Raw genomic sequence first — 27,541 nt, 5'->3', positions numbered from 1 at the left:
CTAATTTAGGCAAATTAGATTTCAAATAAGTAGTTACACCAGCAAAATTGGGAAGAAGTGTAATTAATAAAAGATTTATGAGGAATAACAGTACTGTTCTTGCTGACAAACACACTCATTATCCTATAATAGGATAGCACATCATAAGGAATAGGAATTGTTCCACTATCTTACATCAGCTAATGTGAAGGAAAGAAATGAAACAACATGGCAAAGTCCAAATCTACCCAAGACTACACCCTACCCAAATTACATCTATTTATTTTTTCCCCCTCCCCCACTAGGATAAAACGTACACTATCTCTTTCTCCGTGTGCCATCTTAAACCAAATGTGTGCCTGTCCAGTTACCAGGTTGTTAGCTAATAAGGTATCGTGACTGAACAAGCTTGTTTGTTATTCAACAAATCATCTAATTAGCAATCCCCAAGTAGCCTGGTTTTGAAGCGGCAGGGACACGGATTATCTTTATGCTTCCAGCGAATTCACGATAGTAAAAAACAACAACAACATATCTCCGTTAAAATGGATCACATCTTTTGAACGGTTTGGGCTAGTGACACACAGTTTTCAGCAAAGTAATGCTAAAATCATGACAGTCTCTGTTTCAGTATGATATGTTGGATAAAGGAATAAAGACAGACACCAATGTCTGGTTCAATAGCCTTGTCAACTAGACTCCGTAACAGTCTCTATGGCATACTGCCTAGCGTGTAAGTGATAGGCCAGTATGGGAACTCATATCAGACATACAGCCTGCAATTTCTATATTCATCAAAAGGTTTGGGGCTGGACCAAAAACATTCAGGGCTGCAGCCCCAGAAATCCCAGGCCTAATGATGTCACTGGGATGTCATAGGATAAAGTTAAAAACCGCACGTCATGAAAAAATATATTTATCGGGACATTTATTCTACAAAATGGGACAAAATAAATAACATTGCTCCTCTATCTCAATGAAGAGGCTATTTGAGGATGACCTCTGCCCTTTTACCTCTCAGCCCTGGCAGGTGGAGAGGATCTTGACCTTCTGTCTCATGTCAGCCAGGAGGTCCCGCAGTTTGCCGTCCAGACCGGTCAGCCTCTGGGACTTCAGTAGGACCTCATCCTGTAGTCTACGCAGAGAGTCTGCTTTACCTGAACATAGAGGGGGAGAGAGGAGAGAGAGGGGGAGGAGAGCAGGAACAGGAAGAGAGGGGAATGTTTTTTTATTTACACATATATATATATATATATATATACAGTGGTTCAAAAAAGTATTTAGTCAGCCACCAATTGTGCAAGTTCTCCCACTTAAAAAGATGAGAGAGGCCTGTAATTTTCATCATAGGTACACTTCAACTATGACAGACAAAATGAAAAAAAAAATCCAGAAATCACATTGTAGGATTTTTTATGATTTTGCAGGGAGCCCTGTGACCACACTGGTCTGGAAAGGCAAGGTTTGCTAATGCAATAGTCACTCAGTTTGCTTGGTTCTCTCAAAAAGAAAATTTCCTCAGGGGTTGAAACCTCTCGTTGTTTGGATTAGAAAATCCAACCATTGTAATGGAAGCGGGCGGCGCTCTGCGGCTGTATGTCGCTTTTGCGTGTGGGGGGTTTTAAGTGAGAAAGAGGAGAGCCAACCAGTAAAAGCACAGCCCCCTTCATCATCGACACATTGTGCCGAAAATATCAAAGAGCCATTTCAGACTATGAAGTCAGGAGGACGTTGAGAGTTAGGTGTTAGCCAGACTAGCATATGTCGGCTCAATCGGAAATTACCATTAAATCATTTCAATCTGGCCATAACGCTGAACTTCAGCAATATGGAATGAATCGAGCCAATGTTCCACAAACGCATTATGCCTGCATACTGGATGGGCTGTGCAAACAGTCAAATCAAATCAAATTTGCCAGGTGTGTTTGTATCCCCTCGCTATCCTCCTCCGTACCTGCTAGTGCCTTCATCATGTCTCCAGTGTCCTGGGCCAGAGAACCAGCCTCCTCCTGCAGCTTCCGGAGACGCTCACCTGTTGTCCCAGTCCCATCGCCATGACCACTGGTCCTCTCTGCAGCACGCAGCTGCTCCAGCTGCTTCTCCAGGGACGCCAGGTCCTATAAACAAAGAGACAGGCAGTTTAGCACACACACACACACACACACACACACACACACACACACACACACACACACACACACACACACACACACACACACACACACACACACACACACACACAGACACAGACACGGACAAACACATGGACACACACACACACATACACACACACCACAGGAGGTTGGTGGCACCTTAATTGGGGAGGACGGGCTCGCGGTAATGTCTGGAGCCGAATGAGGGGAATGGTATCAAATACATCAAACATGCTCCGTTCCAGTCATTATTATGAGCCGCCCTCCCGCCAGCAGCCTCCACTGACATACACGTACACATACACACACGTATAAACAGTAGGCATGCATGAACAGTACCACACACACACATATACCTTAACACACACTCACCCTGGTCGCAGCATCTGCCTCCTTGTTAGCCTTATTGGCCTCTCCCTCAGCATTCTGGGCCAGCAGACCTCCAGAGCGCACCAGCGCCTTGAGCCCCTCCAGCTGAGGTTTCATTCCCTCAGCCAGGGCAGACACCTCCCCTAGAGCCTTCACCGCGGGAGTCAACTGGGCCTTGGTCTGGAGGGAGGAGGGGATCAAAATGAGAGAGGAATAGTAAGGTAAGAAGCTGTGAAGGATTTGGAAAAATGGAGGCAAAACAATCAGTGTCAGACTAGTTTGAAAGCGTAATTGTACTTATTGGAGCACATTAGCTCAAATGGACTTGTTCATCTCTCGCTCACCTGTGCGAGACTGTTGCTGATGTCTTCCACTATGTCCAGGCTGTCCTGCACTTTGTCGTTCAGGCCAGAGAGGGAGCCCTCCACGGCGGTGAAGCCCTCCAGCAGCCCGTCAACATCATCCTTCACACCCAGCCCAGCGTCCCTGTCACACAGCACACAACAAAGTTAGGAGAATATTACAGCAACCTTACGGCAACGTTCACAGCAGTCTCAGTAACGTTAAAGGGACTTCTGAAACCACACAGCATTTTCATACATGACATCAATTACAACTAACACTTTACTTAAACCATTGTGGCTTCCAGTACATAGCCCTGTCATAAGAGTGACATAAGAGGTCATAAGGTGTTATACCTGGCGTCCTGGGCCTCCTGTAGCAGGCGCCGGGCGGTGTCGAGCTGTGGTCCAGCCTGGTCCAGGACTGCTTTGCTGTCTGGGAGTCCTGCCGCCAGGGCTCTGATCTCCTGAAGCTTCCTCTTCAGAGCTGCCAGACTGAGAGGCAGCTTGGCGTTCAAGATCCACTCACTCACCGTGCTGATGACTGTCGGGTCTGACGACGGGTCTGGAGTCAAGGAGGGAGGGAGAGAGAGAAGAGGATTGCAGGAGGGAGGATGAGAAAGAGTGTTAGAGAGGGGAAGGGAGAGACGAGGGGAATGTCAGTGAACCACACACTCACAAAGATGCAATACTACTACTTCAATACCTTTACTACTAATAAAACAGTGTAAATAGGTTATTGAAGGTACTGGAACATAACCGTCGATGTGTCACCTGACAGGAAGTCCTTCAGCTCTTTAACAAAGTATCTTGTCTCCTGCAGATCTGCCTCCAAGTCATCCCTGGCCCGCCTCATCTGATTGACCAGATCGTCCGTGGACTGTCTGACCAGATTGACCGTGTCCTGTGTTTTCTGGATCTGTGCATTGAATGGAGAAAGGAGCAAAGCATTGAACGCCATGTGATGAAACAAACCACTTAATTGACTGAAGGACATATACTACATGTCAGTATTCAAACCCAATAAACAGTTATATAGGTTATAACATACAGTAAACAAACAAGTGTCACCTCCTACCTGTGCAGCAGCCTGTGTGATCTTCCCATTGAGCTGCTGCAGTCTGTCCTTTACCTCCTCAGCATCCCTCACAGCTCGGGTCCCCAGAGGCAGAGCCCCAACGCAACTCTCGCCACGACCACAGGGTGGCGCCCCCTCCGCAGGGCACAGCTCACCATCACACTGGGCAGGGATACAAGGGGCAGAGCGCACACTGCCACACACCTGAGAGACAGGGAATAAAAATACACAGTCACGTTAAGGTGGAGTTAGGGTTAAGGGCTAGGTCTAGGGTTAAGGGTTAAAGCTAGGGTTAAGGCTAGGTCTAGGGTTTAGGGTTAAGGGTTAAAGCTAGGGTTAAGGCTAGGTCTAGGGTTTAGGGTTAAGGGTTAAAGCTAGGGTTATGGCTAGGTCTTTGGTTAAGGCTAGGGCTAAGTCTAGGGTTAGGGTTAAGGCTAGGGTTAATTCTAGGGTTAAGCTTACCTGCTTGGCAGTGGGTGAGAGGTCAGGTTTGGTGTTCAGCTGCTGGTTGAGTTTCTCCAGGTCTCTGGTGTTTTCTGGTTGAACCTGGTTCTGGAGGTCAAGAGCGTCCTCTCTGACCGCTGAAGATTGATCTACAGTCTTCCCACTAGCATCCACACTCTTCGCCGCATCCGTGGACTCGTCATAGGCATTCTTTATAGAAGAGAAGGCCCCTGAGAGAGAACAAACCAAGATGACAGACAAACAGCTGTGTTAGCAGCCATAAATGAGCTAAAACAAAACCAGACGGGTCTCAAGTCGATATGGTTCTAATTTTGATTTCTGGATTCTAAATTCCTCACTGAGCCTTTTTGTGGTCACACACGGATGGTGCTCACAGTTCTGCGGTGGCGTATCTCTCTCACCTGCATTGTTGGAGTTGATAGGGTTCCTTAGAGCATCTCTCTTGGAGTTGTACAGCAGACCCAGACCGCCCAGGAGAGCCTGCAACTCGTCCAGCTGTGAGCCCAGCTCGAGGCCTCGGCCTTGGGGTGACAGATCCCCATCCACCTGATCTAACTGGTCCCTGGACGATGACAATGGGGATGAGGGATAGTGAGCTAGGTAATGAAGGACTGTGGCCTTCAGATCTAGGGGTGTTTAAATTTGGACAATGAAAATATCTAATTTTGAAAGCAAAGTATTGCAGGTTATGGAATCTGATGCCCACTTTTATTTGGACATTCTACGTTTTCCCGGGGACATCCGAACAACTCCCTACCTTAGTCTGCGTAGCTGAAAGAGGGCGTCGTTGACTTGTCTCAAAGAGGGAGTTGGGAGTGGGAGAGAGTCACGTATCTGGATGAGAGTGGCCTCCAAGGCCTGGATGCGGAGACCCAGACCGGTGGGCAACGAGCCGCCAGGACGAGAGGGGATTCTGGCGGAGAGTCTCTCTAGGCCCAGGGTGAGGTTCTGGATGTAGGAGTCCAGAGAGAAGAAGCAGGAGGGGCAGACTTCACAGTCGGGAAAGGAGTAAACATGGCCACGGCTACAGGCATCGCAACGAGTACCTATGACACCAATACGGCACCGGCAGGCCCCTGTACGCTTATCACAGCCTCCTGGTACCATGCCTCCAGCAGCACACTGACACACTGCAGAGAGAGGGAGAGAGGGTGGAGGTGGAGAGAGAGGGAGACGGAGAAAGGGGGGGCGACATGAAGAGGAAAGAAATTGTTTGACTTAGTTGTCCATTTGGACTGAATTGATCAAAGCATTGAACAAAGCATGTCTAAGAACCTTTGAACCTTTCTATGACAGAACACGACCGGTCACTTACGTCTGCAGCCAATGAGGGGGTCTCCGTAAGTGTTGTCAGGACATTCTGTACAGGTACGACCTCCGAACCCTGACCTGCACTGACACTGACCCGTACTCCGGTCGCAGGTGTCACCATGGGAGTTGGTGGGGTCACAGCGACAGGGCTCACAGCCGTGGAGGGAGGAGGGGTTCCAGTAACCACGGGAACAGAGTTCACAAGTCAGCCCCTGGTGGTAAGGTCGACAGGGACACTGACCGCTCACAGGGTCACACACACTGGACAGGGAGCCCTCTGCACTGCAGAAGCACTCTGGAGAAGACATACAGTCAGATGGGGATAGACATACACATACACTCTGGACACCACCACAGTATGGCGAATACAGTTGTAAGTAATCATAACACAGGGAGAGTTTATGAACGGGTTCAGGGTCAAGGGTGAAAGGCGACTCACTCGTGCAGCCCAGAGGGTTGGAGGCAGTCAGGCCATAGTATCCCATCTTGCAGCGACACGACCCTGTGACATCATCACACCGACCCCCATTCTCCGCCCCCTCTGCACTGCAATGGCAGCCTGTACAAAACACAGGGAACAAAACAGAAACACAACAAAGATATTAGAACACTGCAGCATATTGTGGTGCTGATTAAACCTCCTCCGCTCTCTCCACTGGCTTCCAGTTGAAGCTCGCATCCGCTACAAGACCATGGTGCTTGCCTACGGAGCTGTGAGGGGAACGGCACCTCAGTACCTCCAGGCTCTGATCAGGCCCTACACCCAAACAAGGGCACTGCGTTCATCCACCTCTGGCCTGCTCGCCTCCCTACCACTGAGGAAGTACAGTTCCCGCGCAGCCCAGTCAAAACTGTTCGCTGCTCTGGCCCCCCAATGGTGGAACAAACTCCCTCACGACGCCAGGACAGCGGAGTCAATCACCACCTTCCGGAGACACCTGAAACCCCACCTCTTTCAGGAATACCTAGGATAGGATAAAGTAATCCTTCTCACCCCCTTAAAAGATTTAGATGCACTATTGTAAAGTGGCTGTTCCACTGGATGTCTTAAGGTGAACGCACCAATTTGTAAGTCGCTCTGGATAAGAGCGTCTGCTAAATGACTTAAATGTAAATGTAAATGTAAACCTATAGTAGGAGAGAACGAGGAATAAAGGCAGTAGTATTTGATGAATACATATTATTAAACCCGGTCTTAAGATCACTCACGTATGCAGGCATCAGGCTGGTCTATGCTGCTCCGGTGGTTGAGTTGGTATCCAGGGGCACAGCGGTCACATTTGGGCCCGGTTGTGTGGTGCAGACAGCCCTCACACACTCCCCCACTCCTCCATCCACTCGCCTCATACACAGATGGGTCGAAACGGCACCGCTGGGCGTGGTTGTTACACTCACAACCTACAGGGGGCAGCAACAGAGGAAATATTCAACATATCATATCAACATATCAACGCATCTGTGGCTGCATGTGTTCCGTCCACTCACTCGCAACTGTACTGAGGGTGTTCAGTCTCCATAGGAAGATGACTTATATTTGCTGATTATGCGCTACTTTAGTAAAGTCCTCCTACTCCTGCACACATGCAAATAAACAAAAAGATGCAGTCAGTGTATTAAGGCATCAGTGGTTGCGTACGTTTGCAGGTGTGTGTGTTTCCCTCCTCTGCAGATCTCCAGGGCAGGTCGTTGTAGATATCAGCACATTGCTCACAGTTTACACCTGCTGTGTTGTGCTGACACTCACACTGAGCACTAACCTGCAACACACAGGGAGAGTGAGACACATTCAGAGGGTGAATGTGCAAGACAAAATATTTCAATGCTTTGAACGGGGTAGTAGTAGGTGTCATGTTTCCCGTGTGTATAAACAATGGTCCACCACCCAAAGGACATCCAGCCAACATGACACAACAGTAGGAAACATTGGAGTCAACATGGGCAGCATCCCTGTGAAATGCTTTCGACACCTTGTAGAGTCCATTCCCCGACGAATTGAGGCTGTTCTCAGGGCAAAATGGGGTGCAACTGAATACTAGGAAGGTGTTCCTAATGTTTTGTACACTCAGTGTATGTGCCTATGTGTTTTCGGTACAGAGTATGTGAGCATAGTTGTCCTCACAGGGGGACTGCCACTCCAAATTCGCTCCATTCATTAACATCACAATATAACCAACACCAGTCTGTTGTTGTGACCTGGACCTACCATTTGGTTTTGAAGTACTGAAACCAAACCATATGATTTGAATGAAAAGTATTTTAATAAACATGAAAAGGTGAATGTGAGAAGCACTCCTCATTTCAAATAGGCTACATGTCATATTAAACTGAAGCCACACCCACTTTTTAAGATGGCAGCAAGCATGTCCTGGGTTCCATCAGTTTGTCGCTGAAAAGATTTGTACAGATTTTTGTTGGTCTCCATCTACCTATGGTTCATCTGGCTGTAAACACACTGGACAATAGTACAATATTGCATACAGAGTCAATGTGCCTTGGATGTTTGTGGACTATATAGCGCTTGCCACCCTCCCAGCTTCTACCAGCCTGTACTGAAAACTACCTCCAAGGTGTTTCTCTCCTGGCTATCATACAGGTATGACCTCCGTTGCGTTGCTGTTTTGATGGTCCCCAGCATTTAATCGCCTTGAGTAAGTCATAGTTCTCTCCTTGCTCCTGTTATGCTGTCGAGTTTTGTGCCTCTTGGTTTTATTTATTGTGGGTCCTAGTGCTGGCTGATTTCTAGTCTGTGGTTGGGTTCTGGCTTGCTTCTGGCTTGCTGCCTATAACTGTGCTGATTTAATCTAACTGTCACACTGTGTGGATTGATTGACTTTTAGTTGATTCCTCACCAACCCATTTTATTTGCATGGATTTTAACTGCATTTTTTTCAAAATGGCATCTACCACTTTCCCCCATCAGGGGAACTGACTTTTACCAGACTGGCAGCAACCACTTTTAGAGACTACGGTGAACGTTTATTCCCATGTAGGAGCTGCAACTATTTTGCACAGTTCCCGGGATAATATTGGCCGGCCAAATTTCCAATGTGGAAACTGTCAGAATATTGTCTGAGCTGAACGTCAAGAGTAACAAATTGAGACATTGCAGTGTATCCTGGATAGGTCCCACATTAAGACCTTTTCCTTTTCTACTCCTCAGCATGGTCGTCGTGCCACTGCCTCTCCACCGCGTTGCCACTCTCTGATGGACTGGGCTGCCCTGCAAAGACCCCTCCCTAGTGAAGTCACCTCTCCCCTCGCATCTCACCCACTCCTCCTATCCTACCCCGACCTCCCATCCCGGCCGCCCCTCCCCACCCCCCTTGGAGAATAAACCTGGCAGATGCCACGGTTATCGATCCTGCATCCCAGTGGAGGCACGTCACACACCCCAAGCCCAGCGCAAGGCAGCTGTCTTTTGATAAATGGGGCTGAAATGGCTTTGGGGGATCCCATCCTGCTGACCCAACAGTTTCTCCCACCTGCCAGAGATTCCTGCTCCTTCATCCTCTACCCTATCTCCTGAGGGTACAGCTCAGAAGGTCTCTACCACAGGCCTCGCACATCAGGCCTCCTGGGCTCCCTGGCACAGCAGCAGGCCTCCCGGGTGCCAAGGGCTGCTGCTGTTGTAGTGCACGTGGGATCAAATTACATTAAAAAAAGGGCTAATCAGAGCTAATGAAACAGGATTTTATTGAGCCGATCAACACCCTAAAAGGCTCTGAAAAGCCTCCAATTATCTCTGGTCCAATATCACTGTCATGTCTAGTTCTGATAAGCTTCCCAGTAAAGCAATGAAAACAATCAAGCATCCCAGAAAAGTGCTAAAAATAGCCCACATTAACATATGTAGCCTAATAAATAAGGTTCATGAAATCTAGAAAATTAATTTACTGACCATCTCAGAAACTCACTTAGATAATACCTTTGGTATAGTGGTAGCAATACCTATAAAGCCCAATCTTGTAGGAAGTTGCTATAGACCACCGCGCTAACAGTCAGTATCTGGATAATATGTGTGAAATGCTTGATAATGTATGTGATATCAACAGAAAAGTATATTTTCTGGGTGACCTAAATATTGACTAGCTTTTGTCAAGCTGCCCACTCAAGAAAAAGCTTAAAACTGTAACCAGTGCCTGCAACCCTGGTTCAGGTTATCAGTCAACCTACCAGAGTATTTACAAACAGCCCAGGGATGAAATCCACATCCACATGTATTGATCACATCTTTAGTAACACTGCAGAAATCTGCTGTAAAGCTGTATCCAAATCCATCAGATGTAGCGATGACAATATAGTAGCCATATCTAGGAAAACCAGAGATCCAAAGGCTGGACCTAATATTGTGTATAAAAAGGTCCTTACAAGAGGTTTTGTAGTGATTCCTATGTTGATATAAAGAATATTTGCTGGTCAGTGGTATGTATTTTTTTTTACATTTTACCTTTATTTAACTAGGCATGTCAGTTAAGATCCAATTCTTATTTTCAATGGCGGCCTAGGAACAGTGGGTTAACTGCCTGTTCAGGGGCAGAACGACAGACTTGTACCTTGTCAGCTCAGGAATTTGAACATGAAACCTTTCGGTTACTAGTCCAACGCTCTAACCACTAGGCTACCCTGCCGCCCCAATGAGAAGCAACCAGACGCTGCACTTGACACATTTATGAAATTAGTTACTCCAGTTACTAATAAGCATGCAACCATTAAGAAAATTACTGTAAAAACTGTTAAATCCCAGTAATTGATGAGGAATTGAAAAATGTTATGGTTGAGGGAAGAGGCAAAAGGAATGGCAAATAAGTCTTAATAACCGATTGGCAAACCTACTGCAAATTGAGAAATCATGTGACTGAACAGAACAAAAATAATTATACTATGAAACAAAGATAAATTATATAAAGAATTATAGTAAAACGCTTTGGAGCACCTTAAATTACATTTTGGGCAAAAAGGCATACTCAGCTCAATCATTTATTAATTGAATGAGATGGCTCATTCATCACAAAACCCACTGATATTGCCAACTTCATAGATTTTTTAATTGGCAAGATTAGCAAATTTAGACATGACATGCCAGCAACAAACGCAGAACCAACACATCCAAGTATAACTGATCAAATTATGAAAGACAAGTGTTGTAATTTTGAATTCAGTAAAGTGAATGTGGAAGAGGTGAAAACATGATTGTTGTCTATCAAAAATGACAAGCCACCTGGGTCTTGACAATTTGGACGGAAAATTACTAAGGATGATAGCGGAGTATATTGCCACTCCTATTTGCCATCTCTTCTATCTAAGCTTACAAAAAAGTGTGTGCCCTCAGGCCTGAAGGGAAGCAAAAGTCATTCCACTACCAAGAACAGTAAAGCCCCATTTACTGGCTCAAATAACTGACCAATCAGCCTGTTACCAAGGCTTAGTAAACTTTAGGAAAAAATTGTGTTTGACCAGATACAATGCTAGTTTACAGGAAATAAATTAACAACAGACGTTCAGCACGCTTATAGAGACGTGCATTCAAACATGCACATTCAACTTACACAAATGACTGATGATTCGCTGAGAGAAATTGATAATAAAAGATAGTGGGAGCTGTTTTGTTGGACTTCAGTGCGGCTTTTGACATTATCGATCATAGTATACTGCTATAAAAATGTATATGTTATGGCTTTATACCCCTTTACACTGTGGATTGAGAGTTACCCGTCTAACAGAACACAGAGGGTGTTCTTTAATAGTAGCCTCTCCAACATAATCCAGGTAGAATCAGGCATTCCCCAGGGTAGCTGTCTAGGCCCCTTACTTTTTAAAATCTTTACTAATGACCTGCCACTGGTTCTGAGTAAAGCCTGTGTGTCTATGTATGCGGATGACTCAACACTATACACGTCAGCTACTACAGTGAGTGAAATCACTGCAACACTTAACAAAGAGCTGCAGTCAGTTTCAGATTAGGTGGCAATAAATAGCTTAGTCTCACATATTTCAAACTAAAAGCATTATATTGAGACAAATCATTCACTAAACCCTAAACCTCAACTAAATATTGTAATGAACAATGTGGAAATTGTGCAAGTTGAGGAGACTAAACTGCTTGGAGTAACCCTGGATTGTAAAACTGTTATGGTGAAAACATATTGGTGCAACAGTAGCTAAGATGAGGAGAGGCCTGTCCATATTAAAGTGCTGCTCTACCTTCTTAACAACAATATCCACAAGGCAGGTCCTACAGGCCCTAGAGGGACTTGGGAAAATTACAACTGGCCCAGAACATGGCAGCACGGCTGGCCCTTAAATGTAGATGAAGAGCTAACATTAATAATATGTATGTCAATCTCTCATGGCTCAAAGTGGAGGAGAGATTGACTTCATCACTACTTGCTTTCGTAAGAAGTATTGACTTGTTGAATGCACAGAGGTGTCTGTCTAAACTACTCGCACACAGCTCGGACACCCATGCATACCCACAAGACATGCCACCAGAGGTCTCGTCACAGTTCTCAAGTCCAGAACGGACTATGACAGGCACACAGTACTACATACAGCCATGTAGCCATGGCTCTCTCTATTCCACATCAAGTAACTCACGCAAGCAGTAAAATCTGATTTAAAAAAAATACAGATAAAAATACACCTTGTGGAACAACGAGGACTGTGAAGAGTCACAAACACAGGTACAAACACACATACAAACACACATAACATACACACGTACACCTGGATTGTGTGTAGTAGTAGAGTAGTGGCCTGAGGGCACACACTTAATGTATTGTGAAATCTGTTGGAAAATGTATTTTAATGTTTAGAATGTATATTATAATGTAAATTACTGCCTTCATTATTGCTGGACCCCAGGAGGAGCAGCTGCTGCCAAGGGGATCCATAATAAATATAAATAAATATAAATACAAACAGTATATAAACACTAAATAGTTCAGGAATGGAAAATGGAACAGAAATGAATTATTTAGGCTATATTATTTCAATTATTTCAAGGCTCTAGCCTACAAAGAAATACATTGTGAAGCATTTGTGAGTGCGACACACTATGCTGGTTGGGAGTCAGGGACATTAAGCGCTCAGCATTTAAACATTTTGTTGTATAAAATAATTTTAATCTATAAATGGTCCATATAGGTTGTGACCTACTTATAATTAAATATAAAATTAAACAAAAAATGTCTTATTAGGCTCAGTCTACAGTGCCTTTGAATTCATTTTTAGAAACACCAGTTTGGCCAGAGTCTGTGGTTTCTGGCTCATGTGATGGTGTCTGGAGAGCAGGTCAGTAGCGAAGAATATCCTCTCCATGCTTGCAGAACAACTAGGGATGCTAAATACCCTTTTGTCCACTCTTGCCAGGCTGGACAGGGATGCAGAGTTTTCTTCTTCTATAGATAGGTCTAAAGGTTTTTAGGCAAAATAACCCATTCAAAACGGAAAGCTCCTTAGAAGTTGGAATATGCCAGGCCTATTGGGCCAAAATCAATAATGGCTTATTGTATAGATGATGATAGAACAAAAATGAAGGAAACTTTTAAGGGATCTGATTTTGCGTTTATAAATACTTTGCTACAATGACACATTTCATTAGCTACCCACCTTGTTCCTGTCTTGTAACATGTGCATGTAGTAAGTACACCATCATGCTTTTGGGATAGGTGTCTTTTCAACTCCATGACTAGCTAAAGCAAGTGTCCATAGCAGCACACAAGTAGACTACAAATGCACGCTGGGCTGGGCATGACGTGAGCACATGAAGTGAGCACATGAAGTGAGCACATGAAGTGAGCACATGAAGTGAGCGCTATTGGAGTGGGCGAGAAGGCCGATGCTCCATCTTTTGGGAATCTCGCTCCACGCTCCAGTCAAATTGGGCACGCTTCTCGCTTCGCTCCACTCACATACTCTGGTTGGGTATAGGTGGTTGGTAATAGTCTTAGGCAGACAGCAGTTGGCCTGTAGATGTGTGTTGTATGCATTAGGTATACCTGTGTGCTAGGCATCTGGTTGGCAGTAGTATCATACCTGTGTGCTAGGCATCTGGTTGGCAGTAGTATCATACCTGTGTGCTAGGCATCTGGTTGGCAGTAGTATCATACCTGTGTGCTAGGCATCTGGTTGGCAGTAGTATCCTGCAGACAGCGGTTGGCATGGCCGTGGCAGAGGCAGGTGCCCATCACTCTCATCTCTCCGAGGGCATAAAACAGAGAGGGGGTGCGGCCAGGCAAGCGGGGCACAGCACCCAGCTCAGTCAACTTCACCCGCAGGCCTGTCAATCCTGACACCTCTGGGGACCGAGAGAGAGCTGTCAATCACTGGGCAAAGCATCTCATTGAATCAGGAATGTTCAATCATAAAGGTGTAAGTGGCTCTGGAGGAGAGCACTTGCTAAATGGCTAAAATATAATGCATAAGGACATTACATTGTCCATAGTAACAGTGGGTGAGTGTCATGGATGGGTAAGTGAATATGGTTGATCATGTTTATCTTACCTTGAATCTTCTGCCCATTGGGGACACTGATGCTAGAGAACTGGCGCAAGGGGCTGAACTGAATCTGTGTAATGCAATGAGGAAAATCAAAAAGGGGAACAGCAGAACATTTCATCTCTGGCTAACACAAATTATCATGGGAATTTCCTCCAGTTTCCAACGTTGTTACCCCGTTATCTCATAAACCCGACCCTACATTGTGGGAGGCAACTGTCTACCTAGGGAGACTACACCCTTACGGTCTGGTCCTGGTAAGAGTTGGCAGGGGGTAGGGTGTAGCAGTAGGTCTGGTCCAGAGAGCGTGGCATAGTCATGGCAATGCCAGGGAAGGCCGAGCGACAGTCTGAGGCCATGTAGAGTGACGGTTGCCAGGTTTGACCATTATCCAACGTCCTCTCCACCACCAGCGCACTAGGGTGGGGACCCTGTATATAGAGGCAACCGTAAAATCAGTCCATAAGATTGTACAGCATTTCAAAAAAAGACTATTCTGCCCTTGCACATTGGAAAAGCCCTGACCATGCTGCTCTGGCAGCTGGGTCTTACCTTGAAGGTCAGAATGATGGTGTCCAGCTGAAACAGGTTCTGTAGGTCCAACTGTAGGGTGACCGGACTCACGTCTAAAGAAACATAGGTTTACTTTATTTTGGTGGGTCACGATAAGAAGGTTTTAGGATGGGTCACTCACAACATGTGTCCTGTAGCTCTGTAATCCCCTCACCTTTCCTGGCCTGCCACCACTTGTTGGGTCCAGCGGTGGATAGAACGTTCTGGATGGTGTGAGCCAACTGACTGGATGGGTTCCTGGAGTCACAGGTACAGCACTTCATCCTCCACTGAGAGAGAGAAAGATACTACTTAGCATCATTTACTGTATATAAGGTCATGCAAACAAAGTATGTTTGATTTTTAGAATGTAAGGGGGATTAAAAAATATATATAAATACATCTAAAGATATTTAAATACATCTAAACCAGATTAGATTGGTTTATCATTAACGTTAATGATTGTGTTCTAATGGTTGTGCTCACGCTGTGCTCTGCCCTTTGTCTTATGCAATATAACTCAGAACTGTAACAGTACACACACAGTGTGTCTTTGTGTTTGGGAATGCATGCATGCGTACATGTGTGTCCCCTGACCTCTTTGTAGAGAATGTGAGTTATTGGTCAGCACACATTCAAACAGCACACTATTCGTGGGAGGTTTATATGCCTTCACTTTGACAAGAAATCCTAATTTATCAGACAAATGTGGACTGAGAGAACGCGAGAGCAATCACACAGCAACAAGACAGAACAAGGTATCAGTTCCTCCTCCAACACAATGGAACCACTCACAAAGACCAATGTGCAACTAAATGTTCATGTGGATCTTCCCACAGACACCACAGATAACACTGAGGTAAAGCCATGATATCTCAAATCAATACAACGCTGATGGGAAAGCTCTTGCATAACACTAGTGAAGTGGTTTTTCTACATGCATTATGTGACCCAAGATTACTTGGTCCACACACAGGACTAAAGTCTGCAAAAACACTACAGTGGATAGTGTAGTATTTACTGTAGTATACTGTAGTATTTACAGTTAACTATGGTATAATTATTGTAGTAAAAGAAAACTAGTATATACTATAGTAAATCATGTAGTGTTTTTGCAGACTAGTATACTGTAATATTTACTGTAGTGTTTTTGTTTTATTATCTTTGACATGGAAGTGGAGGCTTTCTCCTTCAGGAATGCTACTGGAAAAATACTAAAAGAGCAAATGTTCCATAACCTGTAGGACTGGGGTCTGAACCGCTAATTCAGCGCTTCGCTTCGTTTCTATAACCTGTAGGGTTCCCACTAACGTCTGTCCCATATTGAGATATTGGAGAGGGTAATGGGCAGGGTATTTGAAAATAAGATACTGTAGAATTTACTATAGTAAAAAAAAAAGGGTTGTGTTTTTGCAAACTGTAGTGTATTTGTGGATTATTTCAATTTTTTTATAATACTTTCGTATTTACTATAGTATTTTACAGTATATTACAATGTTTTATAATAAGTACTACACACGACCCAGGGATACTACAGTGTGTAATATAGTATTCTACAGTATACTTCTGTTTACTATAGAATGCTATAGTAAGTATTGTAGTATTCTATAGTTAACTGTAGTACTGTAGTGGGTTCCCTGACCGCCAACATCCTTCTACCACCCCTTGCAATAAAAAAAAATCACTACCAATACCTCCAATGACCCTCCCCTCCAACCCCCCCGTCTCCACTACCCTACACCTCCACCTCCACCTCAGCTTGCCCTGGTCGGAGCGGGTTGGGACTGGGGCTGGAGCAGTTACTTGGCCTGAGTCAGGCTGGCTGGCCTCTCTAGTCTGTCACAGAGGCCATGGCTTTGTACCCCACCGGGTGAAAGGTTACACTGGACATTTCAACACCAGCTATGGCCACTGTCAATCTATCCAGCTTGCTCGTTCTCTTTTTACTACTCTCTTTTCCCCTCTCCAGCCACCATCGCATGAGCCTGTAGCCACAGACTCTGGCCAAACTGGAGTTTCTAAAAATGTATTCAAATGCACTGTAGACTGAAGCTAATATGGCATTTTTTCATTTCATTTGTATTTAATTATAAGTCACAGCCCATATGCGCAATTTATAGACTAAAATGATTTAATACAATGAAATGTTGTCTAAGTTAACATATGGCATTGTTTTAAGATGGTCATACCAAGGACTACTTAGCTATTTGATTTGGAATTTTAAGACTCCTTAACGTATCAGAACATTGTCTTTGTCGGAACATTATCTTTCTCTCTCTCTCTCTCTCTCTCTCCGTCTCTCGTTTGCTTACTCACTCTCTTTCTCTCTCCTTCTGCCGACCCCCCCCAATCCCTCCGAACCACGATTTCAAAAGTCAACAGGCAAGCTGCTGATTTTGTCAAACAAACGAAAATCTGCCTGCAAACATGCGCCCACACACGTCTGCACACATGCGCGCACACACACACACACACACACACACACACACACACACACACACACACACACTTACTGCAGTTTCAGTGTACAAACACATTATTAATACGTCCACTAATGTGTGAAGTATAGTCCATGTTGTATAACAACTTTAGACTGTAATGTCGATTGGATGGCAATGATGTGATAATATTATTGTCTTCTGGTAAAGTCCCTGTGAATTGTTCCCTAACCAATGGCGTGGTAAAGAGGGAAATATATTCTCCTGTATGGGGAGATGCATGTCCTGACACAATTGAAAAGTTCAGAATTCAACAGTGGGTCGGGAATTGACACCCTTAATAAAGATGAGCAAAAATGGCTGTATACTATAAGTAATTCAAATACTCATCTATATTGTATCCTATGGGACTCCCAATCACATCCGGTCGTGATTGGGTGTCCCATTTGGGCGGCTCACAATTGGCCCAGTATCGTCTGGGTTTGGCCGGGGTAGGCCGTCATTGTAAATAGGAATTTGTTCTTAACTGACTTGCCTACTTAAATAAAGGTTAAATATAAATACAAATGAAATGGTCTGACAAACACCACTCTAGCTCTGTCACCTTTCACCACAGATGTGGAAGAGGGAAAGGTAATATTGGCGGATGCGTTGGATTTTGATGGGGACTTTTGTGTTATGTTAATTAGATTTCCACAGGGTTAATTTAATACAATGAAACGTTGTTTAAACACTTAATTTCCCTGACTCCCTACCAGCCTAGCATGTCGCACTCGCAAATGCTTCACAATGTATTTCTTTGTGGCTACAGCCTTGAAATAATTGAAATAATATAACATAAATAATTCATTTCAGTTCCTTCTGACCTATTTAGAGTGTTTATATGCGGTTCAATATGACATGGAGCCTATGTGAAATTATGAGTGCTTCTAACATTCACCTTTTCATGTTTATTATAATGCTTTTCATTTAATATCATATGATTTGGTTTAAATACTTCAAAACCAAATGGTAGGTCCAGGTCACATAAATGGATGGGTGTTGGTTAAATTGGAATTTTAATGAATGAAACGAATGGAAAGGACTTGGAGCACAGGGCTTCCGAGTGGCGCAGTGGTCTAAGGTACTGCATCACTACAGTCCCACAGGGTGGCGCACAATTGGCCCAGCGTCGTCCGGGTTTAGCCGTGGTAGGCTGTCATTGTAAATAAGAATGAGTTTTTAACTGACTTGACTCGTTAAATAAAGGTAACATTTTAAAAATGTACAGGAGTGCTGTGCAAGCACTGATGAGCGGGATTTTTGCCCGCTCAACTCCGCTCACATACTTCATTCATTCACATCCTCTGGCTGAAGGACGGAGACTGAGATGGCCATTGCACTGTATATCCCATGCAAAAAAAAACAAATCCACTTTCAAACCAACAACTCCGGCCATCAGAATCACTGTGTCATCTAAACCCTTTTGAGATGTGAGATGAGGGAGGGAAAAAAAACGTTTGATTTCACCTCATTTGAACATTTTGTCATAAAGAGCACATGTTCAGCTTAATAAAAAAAAGTGTTTTCCTATCTCAAGAGGTTTTAAAACTAACAGGGTTGACGATTTAATTTGAAATCAGCCATAAATCCCCTTGTGACAGGGGAAATGTAGGTTTGTTGTGTGCAACAGGGAGGGGATATTGCATGCAAGCTTCAAACATTTCTAGCCTGTCTATCTATGGGTCACAGGGTTGACGTGTTATTTTCAACCCACTCCGTTTCCATTTACATTTTACATTTAAGTCATTTAGCAGACGCTCTTATCCAGAGCGACTTACAAATTGGTGCGTTCACCTTATGACATCCAGTGGAACAGCCACTTTACAATAGTGCATCTAAATCTTTTAAGGGGGTGAGAAGGATTACTTTATCCTATCCTAGGTATTCCTTAAAGAGGTGGGGTTTCAGGTGTCTCCGGAAGGTGGTGATTGACTCCGCTGTCCTGGCGTCGTGAGGGAGTTTGTTCCACCATTGGGGGGCCAGAGCAGCGAACAGTTTTGACTGGGCTGAGCCGGAACTGTACTTCCTCAGTGGTAGGGAGGCGAGCAGGTCAGAGGTGGATGAACGCAGTGCCCTTGTTTGGGTGTAGGGCCTGATCAGAGCCTAGAGGTACTGAGGTGCCGTTCCCCTCACAGCTCCGTAGGCAAGCACCATGGTCTTGTAGCGGATGCGAGCTTCAACTGGAAGCCAGTGGAGGGAGCGGAGGAGCGGGGTGACGTGAGAGAACTTGGGAAGGTTGAACACCAGACGGGCTGCGGCGTTCTGGATGAGTTGTAGGGGTTTAATGGCACAGGCAGGGAGCCCAGCCAACAGCGAGTTTCAGTAATCCAGACGGGAGATGACAAGTGCCTGGATTAGGACCTGCGCCCACCACAAAACACCAGAAAATGGCCAAAATGATTAGAACCAGCTCACCAGCTTTTACACTATGATTTTACTATTAGATGTTCAACGCTTCTTTTGAAACATTGATAGTTTCACCATATAAAAACTAGAGTTCAGTTCACATAACAGGGTTGACTTTAAAATTAGGGACAGGTTTTTTTTTAAACTTTCAAATGAATCACTAATCATGTTAAATAAACTAACAATCCTCAGAAAATACTTAGTCAAAGCAAGAAAATAACCAGGGCTTTTATGTCATGGTGAAAACGTGGAGAAATGTTGGGGTTAAGTGGGTTCAAATCTTCCTGTCAGTCCCAGAGGGTGCGCAGAGGGACATGTCAAAACGCCGAATTCTGTCACTTGAGCCAGTCTTTATTCATATCACATATCTGAATGATTGAATTCTCCATGTGGTCTATATTAAAGAGCACTTCATTGAATATGATAGGCTTTTCAAATATCGGTACATAATTTCTAATTCAAATATCAAAGGGCCTCATTTTGTGGAACAACCCATATGCTCTGGCATCAACCCTGACCCTGGTCTGTCAGTGTGTCTATTTCTGGACCAGTGGTCAGTACTCAGAGATTGACCTCAAGACAGAGATGCTGAAAGGACTGCACTGTTCCTTGTTTGAGTGGCTTTCTAAGACTTTGAGTGAATGTATCGTTGCTAGTGAACAGCATTCTGGCTATTCATTAATTACAGAAACAACTTCCCAATTCGTCAGAACACAACCAGCAGCATCACATGGAACACAAATTATAATTATTGTAAAAAAAACAAAAATAAGAATCCCACATATTGGAGAATTAAGATAAATGCATGCATCCTTCTAGCTTAGGCTTCTAGTGTTATAGCTTACAAAGGCAGCCCATTTCTGATATTTTGCCCAATTATTGGCAAAAGACCTGATCCGATTACTCAAAAAACGAATTAGTTAGAAAAACAAAACAATTGGGTTACCTGTGTAAACACAGCCTTTTTTAAAATACAGTTTGGTATCGTCTGCTTCAGACACAAGACTTCCTGGACCTGGTCAGTTTCCAGCCAATAAGTGCCCCTTAGGCTCCATTCTGCTAAGGATAATATGGAGAAACTCTGCCAGACCACTGGAATCTGACCAGAATAGATTAGTCTGCCAATGTAGCAGCCTGTATCAAAGTGTGTTTGTATGGCCAGCTGGCTGGCTTTTTGGACCAGAGGACAGACACTAACGCCACAGAGGCATGGACCATGGTACCACGGGGAGAGAGTTCTGGCCTGGGCCACTCATGTTGCTCCCCATTCTGGGCGGCAGGGTAGCCTAGTGGTTAGAGCGTTGGACTAGTAACCGAAAGATTGCAAGTTCAAATCCCCAAACTGACAAGGTACAAATCTGTCGTTCTGCCCCTGAACAGGCAGTTAGCCCACTGTTCCTAGGCCGTCATTGAAAATAAGAATTTGTTCTTTAAGTGACTTGCCTAGTTAAATAAATAAAGGTTAATAATAAGCCCCTTATTATAAAGCCATCACAATTGAATCAGATTTCCATGGTGGGTGGACTGGTGGCAATATTTGATTCCCCATTTTAAATGTCTGCATTACACTCAGGAGGCTGCTGAGGGGCTCATAATAATGTCCGGAATGGAGCGAATGGTATCAAACACCTGGAGACCATGTGTTTGACGCATTTGATGCAATTCTACCTATTCTGCTTCAGTCATTAACAAGAGCCAGTTCTCCACAATTAAGGTGCCACTAACCTCCTGTGCTGTATATCTCTCAAAAATGAGAACTGTGGAAAGGTACTACACAGGGAACAATGGATAATTATATAAATAAAGAAAAAATGTAAACAGAAAATATATGAGTAAATATATGAGTAAAAATATATGAGTAAAAATCATAGTCTGAAATTAGGTCACAGATTGGAACCTGGTCTCGAAGCCAACTATTGGCTAAGATCCCCTCCCTGAGGAAAATGGGACCAGCCTTGCCTTTCTCATCTCTGATTAGTTCATACCAAACCCTGAAGGAAAATCACTTTGAGCCATGTTGGCTTGTTGCTATCGGCAACTCTCTGGCAACTGCCAGTGCCAAGGGCGTGTCAAGGGTAGAGGAGAGTGTTGGGCAAGAGAGAGGAGTCTCGCAGTCTCACTGTGCCAAACCAAATCCAGAAATACACTCCAGAATAGATCTGTCAGCAGTGGACAGGAAGGCCAAGCCTCCTATCCACTCTCTCTATCACCTACTGTATCCTTGTTTCTACCCCCTCTCTCTATCCCTCTCTTCTATACCTCTTTCTGTCACACCCTGATCTGTTTCACCGGTCTTGTGCTTGTCTCCACCCCCCTCCAGGCGTCGCCCATTTTCCCTGTGCATTTATACCTGTGTTTTCTGTTTGTCTGTTGCCAGTCTGTCTTGTCTCGTCAAGCCTGCCAGAGTTTTTCCAGTACTCTTGTTTTTCTCTCTAGTCCCTGTTTCATAGTTTTCCCGGTTTTGACCACACTGCCCGCCCTGACCCCGAGCCTGCCTGCCGTTCTGTACCTTGTGACACTGCCCTGGATTACTGACCTCTGCCTGCCCTGACCCTGAGCCTACCTGCCGTTCTGTACCTTTCGGAATCTGTTCTGGGTTACCGACCTCTGCCTGCCCCTGACCTGTTGCTTGCCTTCCCCCTGTTTTTGTAATGAACTTTTGTTACTTAGAACTGTAACGCTAATGTCCGAGCTTACCCGAGTTCCCCCGAGAGTTTCCGAGGTTTGCCGACTCGCATTTTTCGGAGCAGATGCAACTCGGCAGAGCTAGGCTGTCTCCAGCCGAATGCTTACGCAGACTTAACACCCAGAGTTGTCTGTATTGCGGAACTGCCGGTCATTATGTGTCATCCGGTCTTTTAAAGAGACCAGGCTCATCAGTATGTATGAGTAGACTGGTGGGCCATACAGATAGTTTTTCTTCTGCCCTTACTCGCACCCGTCTCCATACCATCCTGCTGCGGGGCGACCAGTCTATATCTCTCTGGGTTCTCATTGACTCTGGGGCTGACTAGAGTTTCATGGACGCCACCCTGGTGTCTGAGCTGGGCATCCCCACTCAGCCCCTCTCCACTCCTCTGAGCGTTAGAGCACTGGATGGTCGCTCTATAGGCAGGGTTACCCACAATACTACTCCTATCCACCTGTGTGTGTCCGGAACCACAGTGAGTCTATGCAGTTTATGCTCATCAAGTCTACTCAGGTTCCCGTGGTTTTGGGCTTTTCTTGACTCCAGCGCCACAATCCCCTTATCAACTGGACTGCTGGTACTATTGTGGGCTGGAACCAGTTCTGCCACGCCCATTGCTTGAAGTTTGCGCAGCCTGCCCCAGGGCATCTTCCTGTGGGCTCAGAAGAAGCCTCGAACCTCTCTGCCGTTCCCGCGGAGTACCAGGATCTCCGGGAGGTTTTCGGCATGATCTGGGCCACTTTGCTTCCTCCGAATCGACCCTATGACTGCAGGATCCATATTCTCCCGGGCACTACACCACCCCGGGGACGGCTGTATTCACTGTCGGGTCCGGAGACCAAGGCTATGAAGACGTACATTGAGGACTCCCTGGCTGCAGGGGGTATCCGTCCTTCTGCCTCCTGGAGAACCAGCTGTTTGTCAAAGCCAAAAAAATGCGAGTTCCATCGCTCCAACATCTCCTTCCTTGGATACATCATCACTGCTGGGAATGTGCAGATCCGGAAAAGGTGAGAGCAGTGGTGGATTGGCTCCAACCTACATCCAGAGTGCAGCTGCAACGTTTCTTATGATTTTCCTATTTCTATTGCCGATTTATCCGGAGTTACAGCACCCTGACTTCCTCCCTGTCAGCACTCACCTCTCCCAAGGTCCCATTTACGTGGTCCCCAGCTGCTGACTGGACATTCCTGGACCTTAAGCACCGCTTCACCACCGCTCCCATATTGATCCATCCGGACCCGTCCCGTCAGTTCGTGGTGGAGGTAGATGCTTCAGATGTTGGAGTGGGGGTGGTCCTTTCCCAGCGTTCTGCTCTGTACCTTAAGCTGCATCCCTGCACCGCCTTCTCCCATCGCCTTAACGCCACGGAAAGGAATTATGATGTGGGGAATCGAGAACTTGGGAGCTTCCATTCATAGTGTGGATGGATCACAAGACCCTGAAATATCTCCGTACTGCCAAGTGTCTCAACTCCAGGCAAGGTCGATGGGCTCTGTTCGTCACCCGGTTCAACTTCACCACCTCCTACCGGTTGGGATTTAAGAATGTTAAGCCGGACGCACTTTCATGCCGCAATTGCCCCGCTCCTACACCCTCAGACCCCGAGACCATTCTTCCTACCTCGTACCTGGCGGCTACTCTCGTCTGGGGTATAGAGAACCAGGGGGGGCCCGGCTAACCGGATGTGTGTACACGACGCTGTCCGCTCCCGGTCCTGGAATGGGCTCATTCCTCCAGCCTTGCCTGCCACCCTGGCTCCGGTCATACCCTGGCCTTTGTGCAACAAAGCTTTTGGTGGCCCACCATGGTTTCAGACGCCTCCATGTTCGTCGCTGTCTGCACTGTCTGTGCTCAGAACAAGACTCCTCGGCAAGCTCCGGCTGCCCTCCTTCAACCTCTTCCTGTCCCTCACTTTTCCTGGTCAAATATTTCCCTGGACTTCATCACTGGTCTCCCTCCGTCTGATGGCAACACCACTATCCTCACAGTGGTGGACAGGTTTTCCAAAGCCGCTGATTTCATTCCCCTCCCCAAGCTACCTTCGGCCAAGGAGACAGCCCAGCTCATCGTACAGCACATCTTCCGGATCCATGGACTTCCGCTGGATATGGTTTCCGACCGTGGTCCTCAGTTCTCGTCCCAGTTCTCGAAGGCGTTTTGCACACTCATTGGGTCATCGGCCAGCCTGTCCTCCAGGTTTCATCCGCAATCCATCGGGCAGTCGGAGCGTGCCAATCAGGACCTGGAGTAGACTCTTCGGTGCCTCGTCTCGGCCAACCCCACCACCTGGAGCCAGCAACTCGTGTGGGTGGAGTATGCCCGGAACACCTTTCCCTGCTCGGCCACTGGGCTCTCGCCCTTCGAGTGCTCCATGGGTTATCAGCCCCCGCTCTTCCCGGAGCAAGAGGAAGAGGTCAACATATCCTCTGCCCAGATGTTCGTCCACCGCTGTCGGTGTACCTGGAAGAGAACTTGGCCTGCTCTTCTCAAGAACACCTCAAGAACACCTCCAGGAATTGTCGACAGACGGGCTGCGGACCCGGCTCCCCGCTATCGTCTTGGGCAGAGGGTATGGCTGTCTACTCGGGATCTGCCCCTCCGGGTAGAGTCCAGCGAACTCGTCTTGTAAAGCCTACCATCGTTTTTCCCGTACTCCTGTTTCTCTCTCTTGTCCCTGTTTTCTAGTTTTCCTGGTTTTGACCATTCTGCCTGTCCTGACGCTGAGCCATTCTATACCATATGGACTCTGCTCTGGATTACTGACCTCTGCCTGCCCTTTAACTGTCGTTTGCCTGCCCCCTGTTTTTGTAATAAACTTTTGTTACTTCGAACTGTCTGCATCTGGGTTTTCCTGAGGTCTGATACTTTCTCCCTCTCTTCTATCCCTCTCCCTCCCTCTCTTCTGTTCCCCTCTCTCTCTCTGTCCTCCAGTACCCTCTGTGGGGGCACGACGGACACCCAGCCCAGCCATTAAAGGGTCACTGGCATAAGTGCTACTCCCTTGACACCGAGTGATAAAGCCCTGGCAAACTGTACTGCCCAACTCCCCCTCTGTCTGCGACTTAGCTCATCTTCAGTCAGGACATTCCACAGATCACATCACCAGGGCCGCTCCCCTTTTGAAGACCTTCAGATAAATCCCCCCCCCCCCCAAAAAAAACCTGAGAGCAACTGCGGCCCCTCATGATGAGTTCAGATGTTTTGTGGCCCCCACTCCATCAGAGTTGTCCATCCCTGGCCTACGCTATCTCCCCTGTATACAGAGTTATACAGAGCGTGTCAGAGAGATAGTCGATGCACAACCACACCCTTCGGACATGATTCAACACACACAGTCATACAGTTACAGTAGATCCACAGTCTAGACAAGGTTCTATGGCCTGGGGCACCTCTCTCCACACGCCCAACATTAAAACATCTTTCATGTTTGTGTGATCAGCACAATCATCCAGTGAAGCACAATCACTTTGAGTAAATATCGAAACACAAAAGTGGTGTTTTCAAAAACTCAAGGCAGAACCCACAACCAGCAGACAGCAAAAAAATATCTACAGTCTGGTGTGTGTGTGTGTGTGTGCCTGTGTGTGCCTGCAGATACATACTTGTAATTGTGAGTTTTAAGAGCAGAGTGACTGATACCTGCCCTGCCCAGCAACACCAGAGGGTGTGGTTCAGATGAAAGGCTCGACTGTAAATCAAACAGGCAGCAACACAAATTCTTGTCCCTTTACCTGCTTTTACCTCCTAGTTTGTCATGAACAAAATGATGTTTCAAACTTGTCCCACAAATAAACCTACAAAAATACACCTACAGTAATTCAATAACTAAAGTATTCTGAGAAAAGAAATGTGCTCCCTGTCAACACATTACATTTGATTTTCTTTGTTTTCAAATCAAACAAATAAATCCCCATCCAATGTTTTTCTCTTCAGGAACTTAGCAACCAAGACTGCAGTCAAATGTAGTTGCAACATCTGGCATCTGTGTGTCTCTGGCACCAGATCCAGACAATTTCACAAATTACACCAACCAGTTCTCCCCTGGCCCTCTATCCATCCACCCTCTCCCTCTCCCCATACCATCCGTGCACCCTCTGCCCTGGTCTCCTACTGTGCATGGTCAGCACAAAGAGAGCAACAGTCATGCACCTCCAATCTGGACATTGTGTGCGTGTGTGTGCTTGCATTTGTGTCTGCCTGCATATGTTGTCTGTCTCTCGGTCTTCTGTCTTTATACATGCAAGTCTGTCTGTCTGTCTGTCTGTCTTGTCTGTCTTGTCTGTCTCTCATGTTTGACTCCATAAAGTTATAGCTGCCCTACAAACCTGAAATGTTACAAATTAAAACCCTGGTGAACAACTCATAACAATTAACAGCTATTGCCCCACTTTTCTCCCCTCTCTTACAGTGCCTCCGGTGTCTTTCATAGCAATAAGAGAAGGGTCTTACCTGTCCAAAGTAGGTGCAAAACACCTCAGAGCCGGCAAGGCCGCAGGTGGAGGAGGCATGAAGCTGATGTTCCCTACCGAGGAGCAGGTCTCCCATAGGGGGGTAACAGGCCCCCCGAGAACAGTCCCTCTGGGTCGCAGCCACTGCTGTCAGGGCTGGGGGAGGAGATCAATTCATCGTTATCATCACAGATAGAAGTGTCAACCCAATTACATATTTCCTCACATCCTACACGAAACTATCGCCACAATCTGAATGTTAAGACTAAATCCAAAAATATTTGATATAACTGTAACAACTCATTGATCATTTTCAATTAGAAATCAATGAAGTGCTAACACAAATATGGTGGGCACATACCTGCTAAGTGGAATAAAATCCACATCTTTGGTTCCTACTATGAGAAATTCTTCTAAAGACAAAAAGGTCAATAAACAATACAGCCAACAATACAGCAAAAAAAATGTCAAAGGTCAGACATTCACGACAAAGACTAGATAATTGGTTGACTGAATAATTGGGAGAAATTACCAATACAGTAGATGGCTACATGAACACAAAACATTTTGAAAGACATTGAAAATAAAAAGTCAAATAACCAGTGAAAGTGAATTGTTAATCCATGGAGGTGAGGACTCACCAGTTGTAGGTGTATGTACGTAGACACGGGTGTGTGAGTGCTGCTCAGAATCCTTACAAACACTGTCTCACCTGGGCCTCACGATACAGTGTGTCAGAAAGGTAGCTGGCAGACACACGCCTCCCCTCCG

General features: G+C 45.7%; 1 protein-coding gene across 1 annotated transcript; it reads right to left on the bottom strand.

The window, feature by feature from the left end:
- Positions 1 to 208: 208 nt before the first annotated feature.
- LOC115142913 (laminin subunit beta-3-like) lies at positions 209 to 27,541 on the bottom strand. The gene is made up of 22 exons (XM_029682756.2): positions 27,412 to 27,541; positions 27,132 to 27,183; positions 26,772 to 26,926; positions 14,920 to 15,034; positions 14,745 to 14,818; positions 14,438 to 14,623; positions 14,199 to 14,262; positions 13,805 to 13,992; positions 7,333 to 7,453; positions 6,906 to 7,094; positions 6,136 to 6,255; positions 5,701 to 5,991; positions 5,143 to 5,515; positions 4,787 to 4,947; positions 4,383 to 4,594; positions 3,921 to 4,124; positions 3,617 to 3,761; positions 3,200 to 3,407; positions 2,846 to 2,987; positions 2,505 to 2,681; positions 1,934 to 2,096; positions 209 to 1,136 (listed from the first exon to the last, which is right to left on the bottom strand). Exons 2-22 carry the CDS (start codon positions 27,154 to 27,156, stop codon positions 997 to 999), a joined length of 3,453 nt encoding a protein of 1,150 aa, XP_029538616.2. The 5' UTR covers positions 27,157 to 27,183; positions 27,412 to 27,541; the 3' UTR covers positions 209 to 996.

Source organism: Oncorhynchus nerka, linkage group LG15, assembly GCF_034236695.1.
Source record: "Oncorhynchus nerka isolate Pitt River linkage group LG15, Oner_Uvic_2.0, whole genome shotgun sequence".
Lineage (NCBI taxonomy): Eukaryota > Metazoa > Chordata > Actinopteri > Salmoniformes > Salmonidae > Oncorhynchus > Oncorhynchus nerka.
This window is presented reverse-complemented; position numbering and strand designations above follow the sequence as displayed.